This window comes from Lipotes vexillifer, unplaced genomic scaffold (genome assembly GCF_000442215.2).
Source record: "Lipotes vexillifer unplaced genomic scaffold, Lipotes_vexillifer_v1.1 scaffold397, whole genome shotgun sequence".
Taxonomy (NCBI): Eukaryota; Metazoa; Chordata; class Mammalia; order Artiodactyla; family Lipotidae; genus Lipotes; species Lipotes vexillifer.
In genome coordinates, this window is record NW_006772681.1 from 3570284 (window position 1) to 3579928 (window position 9645).

The following is a 9645-nucleotide window of genomic DNA, read 5'->3' on the forward strand; positions in this document are numbered from 1 at the left end:
ACCTCTCACCTGTGACGGGCACGACACCTGGGGCAGGTAGTGCGAGCGGAGGAGCAAGGGGGCGGCCTGGGTCTGGCAGTCCGGCCCTAGGCGGGCGGGTATGCTGGAGCTTGTGGCTTCATGATCTCACCGGTTCCAGAAAAACCTCCTAGCTAGCGTGGGGTCGCGTTCCCCCCAATTCAGGCCAGCACCACCAGGATCCACCCAGCCTCCTGGAAAGTTGGATTCCCATAGTGGAAAAAGGCTGGGTGAGCCTGGTGGTCTGGACCTCTGGGCTCTGGCCACAGCAGTGACAGACACCAGCTGTTGGGACTTGGGCAAATCTCTGGAGGCTTAGGATATGTGGAAGGGCTTCAAAAAGTCAGAATACCCAACCCCTTCATGTTATAAGTGGGCAAACAGGCCTAGGAGGGGATGTAACTCTCCTAGACGTGAAATTTCAGAGCCTTTGTTGTTAGTGTAACTGAAACCCACTTCCCCCATTACCCTCACATCCCTGACTGCTTCTTGAGATCTCAGCTCAAACTGTCACCTTAGCATCAGTTCCCCTAAGTACCCACCCCGACAGGTCACTCTCACAAACCACCCTTTTTATTTTCTTCGTAGCACTTCTCACTCTTATACTGTCATTTTCACTTATGTGTTAGTTTGTCTTTCTCACTTCCACTAGAAGAAAAATCTGTGAGAGATGGAATTCTCTGTCTTGTTCCTTACTGAGTAAGTGAAGAATCATTGCATTTAGCTGAAGCTAACCTTGATTAAACACTGTGCTAAGCATTTTACTTGTGTCATCTCATTTAATTAACACCCCTAGGAGTTAATTGCTGTTATCTCTGTTTTAAAAATGAATATGCTAGGGACTGGAGAAATTAAGCTCAACACAAATTGCGCTGGTTTTCGTTTTTTAGTTGAAAAAAGTAATACAAGTAAATGGCAAATTCAAGCAGTCCAATATCATATAATAAAATAAATATCTCCCATACCCTAGAACTCCAACCACTGTTAACCTTCTTGTGTATCCTTCCAGAAATATTTTTGGTTTATACCATCATATAGGTATGTGTATGTGTATCTTTTAAAATAACCTTTTAAAGGTGTAACTTATATAAAATGCACCCATTCTAAGTGTGTAGTAACCACCATCACAGGATAGAGAACATTTCTGTCACACTGGAAAGTTCCCTGGTGGCCCTTTATAGTTAATCTGTCCACCACCACTGGCCCAAAAAACTGCTAATCTGCTTTCTGTCTGTATTATCTCTTTTTGAAAAATGCAGTTATAATACGACGCACGACACTGCCTATTCTGTACCTTGTCTTTTTCATTTAACTATATAATTTGAATGTCTTCCCCTTAGCCCATAGAACTCTTGATAACAATCTTTTTGACCACCTCATAGTTTCGCATTGTTTGAATGTATTACAGTTTGGTTAATCACTTTTCAACTGGTATACATTTGGGTTATTTCTAGCTTTTTGCTGTTGTAAAAACAATATTGCCATGAGCATTCTCAAGGCTACAGTTCTGTGCACTGCGAGATAAATTCTTAGATGTGGAAAGCCTGCGCTCTGAGCTACAATCTTATACTGCCTCCCTATGGTGGAGAAGAATGCCAGAGAATATAGGCAATGTGTTTAACTACAGTCGAGCTATTTGCATAAGATGTTATACATCAGCCCACCTCCCAGGTACGTTAAATGGGTCAGAGGTTCCCAGCGATTTTCATGATGGCTTCTGTGTTGTGATTTCAAGTGGGACTGGCAGAGAATTCGCTGTGCTTCACTTATTAGTTTTTGGGGTCTCTGATCTGGGGCAGCCTTAATAACTGGTGTTTGATTTTCTTACTAAGCAGCTGGGGTTTTTGTCCTTTTACAGTTTTTCTCTGACTCTTATTGATGCTCTGGACACCTTGTTGGTAAGTATCTCATCTATTCCTTTTCCTCTCCAACATTGCATGACCCATGTCCTTCTTTTGGTAGCTTGACTGTGGGTGAAAAATGAATTCTTCACCTGGGCTTTTTATTTTCATCTTTAATTTGGGGGCAGTGGAAAGCCAGTGGAATTTTTTCAAGAAGAGGGTAGGAAATGAGGTTCCTGTTTTGAGAAGATGACTGGCTACAATGTGGAGAAAGATTCATGTCATCATTTAACAAACATTTTTTGAGTAATTGCTTCACGCACTGTGCCCAGCCCTCTGGGGGAGTGCAGGAATGAGTGAGGCTCCTGCCTATGCAAAGATTCTCTTAATGTGGAAAGAAATAGATGCCCTAAGAGTTGTGGGGATAAACTTGCTGGAGTCTTTTAAAGGAGGAAGAGGTTAATTTCAGCTGGAGGAATCAAAGGATTCCTAGAGAAGGTGACATTTAGATAATCGAAGATAGGTTGGATTTGGAAATGGGAAGACATAGGGTGAGATTTTTGGTAGAGGGAACAGCATGTCTGAGGGCAGAAAATCAGGGAATAGTGGGTACTGAAGTCGACAGAAGAACAGTGAGAGACATGGTTAGAAGGATAGATTAGGTCTAAATCATAGAGGGCTTTGAATGCTGAGATAGTCAGGATTGTTTCAGCTGCAAGTGATCAAACTGATTTAGACAGGAAGGAAATTTACTGAGTCAGATAACTAAAAAGTCCAGGTAAAGACTGACCTCAAACCCAGCTGGTTCCAGACATTTAAATAACGTCATTAGGAATCTCTTTCTCCATCTCTTATTTCTGCTTTCTTTGCTGGCTGTATTCTCAGGCTCTCCTTAAGCTGGCAGGGTAGCCAGTGGTAACTCCAGACTCACATCCCACTCATTTAGTAACCTGTGTGTGGAGAGAATTAGTCCTTTTCCATTAATTCCGTGGACTGAGACTCACTGATCTGGCTTGGGTTACACATCTATCCCTGAATCAATCAGTTGGCCAAGGGATATGGTACGTTGGCTGGTCCAGGTGAAGTGCCCATTCTTGCAGCTGAAGGGATGGAGTCAGCTTCTTCAAATTACAGGAGTGACTGTGGAAGAAGGGTGATTCCTCAAGGGAAAATTGGAACACTGATATCAGAATAAAAGGCATCAGGATTGCATTTGACTGATGGTTTAAACAAAAGGGTTTAATTTTCTCAAGTATAAGAAAATCTGAATGAAGATAATTTCTAGCATTGGATCAGCTGCTCAACCGTGCCATCAGAAACCCCATGCTCTTTGTATCCTCCATTCTACCATCATTAGTATACTGACTTTCATTCTCATGCTTAGTACCTCATGGCCTAAGATGGCTGCCACAGCCCCAGAAATCAAGTCTGCTTTCAAAGCAGAAAGAAAAAGAGTAAAAGCCATGCCAACTGTGTCTTGTCCCTTTCTATTAGGAAAACAGGAGCTTTCTGAGAAGTGCCCCTAGTAGACTTTACAAAGCTCAGAACTGACTGGGTAACACAATCACCCAGTAGCAAATGAGACTGAGAAAGCAAATATGTGGATTTCTAGACTCTATGGCTGGGAGCTACAAGGGTAAAGAAGATTGAGAATCAATGTTGGGCCAACCAACCTGCAGTATTTTCCATAAGGATGAATGTGACCAGGTTAAAAACAATAAATATCCACTGTAAATATCAAGCTAAGATTTCCTTATGTGGTCTACAGTCTTTATATTGGTTTCATTTAAATGAGTACATAAAAATTCTTAAATTGGTACCAAAGAATTTACTTTACCAGTCTCTTGATACTGGGTCTGTGTGATTTCCAGCTCTCAGTGTTTTCTTCTGTTACCAGCAGTCCTAGAACAGAAACTGTAGGTCTGAAGTTGAATAAGTGAGAGTCACACCAGCATAGGATCCTAGACTCTGAATCTAGCATCTTCAGTGCCTACAAGCCTGAGAGCCTCACTGTCAGGTCTCTCTTTCCTTCAGATTTTGGGGAATGTCTCAGAATTCCAAAGAGTGGTTGAAGTGCTCCAGGACAACGTGGACTTTGATATTGATGTGAATGCCTCTGTGTTTGAAACCAACATCCGAGGTGAGGGCTGCCTTCTAGGGCCCTTGGAAGAAAGGAGAATGTGGAATTTTGGCTTCTGTGTAAACCAAGAGGTGATAAACAGGATCTTAAGCGCCAGCCTTGCCAGGGCACTTGGCTCAAACCAGATTGACAGAGCTCTTCCCTCCTGTAGGGTTGGGTAGGGAGGTCTCGGGATCCCTCATCAGTTTCAGACATGAAAGTGAGCAGGGGACAGAGAAAAGACTGAAAAGGAATATGCCAGGATTGCTCACATATTTAACATATATTTGGTACCAGACTTTCAACCAAGAGCAAGAAAGATGTAATCCTTGCCTTCTTGTAGCTTATTGCCTATTGAAAGTTTGTTAGAACTTTCTGTATTGTTGATGGAAATGTTTTATATCTGTGTTGTCCAGTCCAGTAGCCACTAGCTACATGTGGCTATTGAACATTTGAAAGGTGCCTACTGCAACTGAAGAACTGAATTTTTAATTTCATTTAATTTCAATGGATTTAAATTTAAATAGTGACATGTGGTTACTAATTACTGTATTACATAGTGCAAGGCTAGGGTATTAGTTTCCAAACCTGGCTGCCCATCAGAAGCATTTGGGACATTTTAAAAAGTTCAGCTGTGTAGACTCCACTCTAAATCTAATGAATTGGGATCTCTGGGTTGGGTCCTACAGTCAGTATTTTTAGCAGGTTCCCAATGAATCTTTTTTTTTTTTTTTTAATGAATCATTCATTTTATTGAGGTAAATTTACATATACTGAAATGCACAGATCTACACATTTCAATGAATTTTGACCCAGTGATTCTTTTTTTAAAAATTAATTAATTAATTAACTGTTTATTTTTTTTTGGCTACATTGAGTCTTTGTTGCTGCGGGTGGGCTTTTTCTAATTGCGGCGAGTGGGGACTACTCTTCGTTGAAGTGCATGGGCTTCTCATTGCAGTGGCTTCTCTTTGTTGCAGAGCATGGGCTCTGTGCACATGGGCTTCAGTAATTGTGACTCGCGGGCTTAGTTGCTCCGCGGCATGTGGGATCTTCCTGCACCAGGGTTCGAACCCGTATCCCCTGCATTGGTAGACGGGTTCTTAACCACTGAGCAACCGGGGAAGTCCCTTATTTATTTATTTATTTTTAAACATCTTTATTGGAGTATAATTGCTTTACAATGGTGTGTTAGTTTCTGCTTTATAACAAAGTGAATCAGTTATACATATACGTATGTTCCCATATCTCTTCCCTCTTGCGTCTCCCTCCCTCCCACCCTCCCTATCCCACCCCTCTAGGTGGTCACAAACCACCGAGCTGATCTCCCTGTGCTATGCGGCTGCTTCCCACTAGCTATCTATTTTACGTTTGGTAGTGTATATATGTCCATGCCACTCTCTCACTTTGTCACAGCTTACCCTTCCCCCTCCCCATATCCTCAAGTCCATTCTCTAGTAGGTCTGTGTCTTTATTCCCATCCTACCCCTAGGTTCTTCATGACCCTTTTTAAATTTTTTTTTTCTTAGATTCCACATATATGTGTTAGCATACTGTATTTGTTTTTCTCTTTCTGACTTACTTCACTGTATGACAGACTCTAGGTCAATCCACCTCACTACAAATAACTCAATTTCATTTCCTTTTATGGCTGAGTAATATTCCTTTGTCTATATGTGCCACATATTCTTCATCCATTCATCCGATGATGGACACTTAGGTTGCTTCCATGTCCTGGCTATTGTAAATAGAGCTGCAATGAACAATTTGGTACGTGACTCTTTTTGAATTATGGTTTTCTCAGGGTATATGCCCAGTAGTGGGATTGCTGGGTCATATGGTAGTTCTATTTTTAGTTTTTTAAGGAACCTCCATACTGTTCTCCATAGTGGCTGTACCAATTCACATTCCCACCAGCAGTGCAAGAGTGTTCCCTTTTCTCCACACCCTCTCCAGCATTTATTGTTTCTAGATTTTTTGATGATGGCCATTCTGACTGGTGTGAGATGATATCTCATTGTAGTTTTGATTTGCATTTCTCTAATGATTAATGATGTTGAGCATTCTTTCATGTGTTTGTTGGCAGTCTGTATATCTTCTTTGGAGAAATGTCTATTTAGGTCTTCTGCCCATTTTTGGATTGGGTTGTTTATTTTTTTGTTATTGAGCTGCATGAGCTGCCTGTAAATTTTAGAGATTAATCCTTTGTCAGTTGATTCATTTGCAAATATTTTCTCCCATTCTGAGGGCTGTCTTTTGGTCTTGTTTATGGTTTCCTTTGCTGTGCAAAAGCTTTGAAGTTTCATTAGGTCCCATTTGTTTATTTTTGTTTTTATCTCCATTACTCTAGGAGATGGGTCAAGAAGGATCTTGCTGTGATTTATGTCATAGAGTGTTCTGCCTATGTTTTCCTCTAAGAGTTTGATAGTTTCTGGCCTTACATTTAGGTCTTTAATCCATTTTGAGCTTATTTTTGTGTATGGTGTTAGGGAGTGATCTAATCTCATACTTTTACATGTACCTGTCCAGTTTTCCCAGCACCACTTATTGAAGAGGCTGTCCTTTCTCCACTGTATATTCCTGCCACCTTTATCAAAGATAAGGTGACCATATGTGCATGGGTTTATCTCTGGGCTTTCTATCCTATTCCATTGATCTATCTTTCTGTTTTTGTGCCAGTACCATACTGTCTTGATTACTGTAGCTTTGTAGTATAGTCTGAAGTCAGGCAGCCTGATTCCTCCAGCTCCATTTTTTGTTCTCAAGATTGCTTTGGCTATTCGGGGTCTTTTGTGTTTCCATACAAATTGTGAAATTTTTTGTTCTAGTTCTGTGAAAAATGCCAGTGGTAGTTTGATAGGGATTGCATTGAATCTATAGATTGCTTTGGGTAGTAGAGTCATTTTCACAATGTTGATTCTTCCAATCCAAGAACATGGTATATCTCTCCATCTGTTTGTATCATCTTTAATTTCTTTCATCAGTGTCTTATAATTTTCTGCATACAGGTCTTTTGTCTCCTTAGGTAGGTTTATTCCTAGATATTTTATTCTTTTTGTTGCAATGGTAAATGGGAGTGTTTTCTTGATTTCACTTTCAGATTTTTCATCATTAGTATATAGGAATGCCAGAGATTTCTGTGCATTAATTTTGTATCCTGCTACTTTACCAAATTCATTGATTAGCTCTAGTATTTTTCTGGTATCATCTTTAGGATTCTCTATGTATAGTATCATATCATCTGCAAACAGTGACAGCTTTACTTCTTCTTTTCCCATTTGGATTCCTTTTATTTCTTTTTCTTCTCTGATTGCTGTGGCTAAAACTTCCAAAACTATGTTGAATAATAGTGGTGAGAGCGGGCAACCTTGTCTTGTTCCTGATCTTCATGGAAATAGTTTCAGTTTTTCACCATTGAGGATGATGTTGGCTGTGCGTTTGTCATATATGGCCTTTATTATGTTGAGGAAAGTTCCCTCTATGCCTACTTTCTGCAGGGTTTTTATCATAAATGGGTGTTGAATTTTGTCAAAAGCTTTCTCTGCATCTATTGAGATGATTATATGGTTTTTCTCCTTCAGTTTGTTAATAGGGTGTATCACGTTGATTGATTTTCATATATTGAAGAATCCTTGCAACTCTGGGATAAATCTCACTTGATCATGGTGTATGATCCTTTTAATGTGTTTTTGGATTCTGTTTGCTAGTATTTTGTTGAGGATTTTTGATCTATGTTCATCAGTGATATTGGCCTGTAGTTTTCTTTCTTTGTGACGTCTTTGTCTGGTTTTGGAATCAGGGTGATGGTGGCCTTGTAGAATGAGTTGGAGAGTGTTCCTCCATCTGCTATATTTTGGAAGAGTTTGAGAAGGATAGGCGTTAGCTCTTCTCTAAATGTCCCTATTTATTTTTTAATGAACACTTATTGCCTAGGTTTTACCTGTGGGATTCTTTGAGGCCCGGGTTGAATGTGGGTTTTTCCAGATATATTTTTTGTTTACTCTTGCCATATGGCTGGAGGCATTATCTGCTAAAACCACCTTAGGCTAAAGGTTTGAGGTTTTCTGGACTATGCAGTTAGTGTGAATTCAGTCTGTAAAACTTAGTGAGTACCAGTTTGTGGTTATTAATTCTTAGGAGATATTTTTTTTTCTTCTATTTACTTGGCATTGAGATTTGAGGTGTACAGTTTTCCTTATTCTATGCTAAGGGAGATGTGTAGGGTTTATTTTTAATTCATCTTTACACAGGGTATATAATTCTTCCAGATCCCAACTTCATGGAGGGATCTTCTATCAGACTTCCCACTCTGGGTAGGTCCTGCCTTTGTCTCTTATTCCTGGTCTGCCAGGAGGAGGGGAAAACTGAAGCTCAAGGTCACCAGTTTTTTCAGTGGGAGGGCCATTCAGGATATCTGTTTAGCCATATTTCCAGATAACCTTTGTGTCTTTTTATAAGTCCTAAATATTATGTAATAAATTGAAATAGATAAATGAATAAAATGAAGGTAATAAGTATCCTCCCTTGGTCTTGGGGTGATTGGGAGACAGTGACCAAGTGCAATGAGCATGGACTTTGGAGTCAGACAGACCTGGCCCTACCACCTACTAGATGGACGACCCTGGGCAAGTCACTTTACCTCTCTGAACCACAGTATCTCCGTCTGAAGAGGGCACAGTAGTACCTAGTGCTTGGTATACAGTAGGGACTGCAAAAAAATGATAACCATTTTTTTTTTTTTTTTGTGGTACACGGGGCTCTCACTGTTGTGGCCTCTACTGTTGCGGAGCACAGGCTCCAGACATGCTGGCTCAGCGGCCATGGCTTACGGGCCCAGACGCTGCACGGCATGTGGGATCTTCCCGGACCGGGGCACGAACCCATGTCCCCTGCATCAGCAGTCTGACTGTCAACCACTGCGGCACCAGGGAAGCCCGATAACCATTATTTTTGTGACCCACCAAGAGAAAAATAAACTTCATGAACTTAACACTGTACCAGTGTGGGGGGTTAAGGACTCTTCTTTTGCTATGTGGCTCCAGCCCCTTCCCAGTGAGCCACTGAACAGAGCATTAGGTTTAATTTGTACAAGGGAAAGACTGGTCCTTAGGATTCTGACACTTGCTTTTTGTACCATCTGTAGTAGTAGGAGGACTTCTGTCTGCTCACCTGCTTTCAAAGAGGGCTGGGGTAGAAGTGGAGGCTGGATGGCCCTGCTCGGGACCTCTCCTGAGGATGGCTGAGGAGGCAGCCCGGAAACTCCTCCCAGGTAAGACCAATGTGGAGATGGGGCAGAGATGGAGTCTGGTAGGTCCTGCTGCTCTTGCTGGAGAAGAGAGTGGCTGTGCAGAATTATTTGCTCGTGTTGCTCACCCAAACACTTGGTATTTCTACCTCTTGGCGCCCACCATGGAAAACAGGAGAGTCCTTGGCATTTTGACGGCTAGGCTAGGATGGATGAGCTGACCTCATTAATATTTGCGAGGAGTGCTGAAGCCCAGCCTGGTGGCTGGAAGGCTCTTGCCCTTATTTGAGTGAGTGCTTTTGCCCCTTCCCAGGCTCACACGCCACTGGAATGAAAGGGTTCCAGAGAAGAGCCTTGGTCTGAGCGTTTGGGACCCCTGGTTCTAGACTCGGATCTGACAACCAATAGCTTGACCAAGCCGC

The 9645-nt window shown here is 41.5% G+C and overlaps 1 protein-coding gene across 1 annotated transcript in view; it reads left to right on the top strand.

Annotated features, from left to right (window-relative positions):
- EDEM2 (ER degradation enhancing alpha-mannosidase like protein 2) overlaps positions 1-9645 on the top strand; it is a 28440-nt gene that overhangs the window by 526 nt on the left and 18269 nt on the right. Inside the window, 4 exon segments of the mRNA XM_007447783.1 lie at positions 1-36; positions 1877-1916; positions 3894-3999; positions 9122-9247. The exon segment at positions 1-36 is cut by the window's left edge and continues 12 nt beyond it. Of these exon segments, the coding sequence (XP_007447845.1) occupies positions 1-36; positions 1877-1916; positions 3894-3999; positions 9122-9247 (308 nt within the window).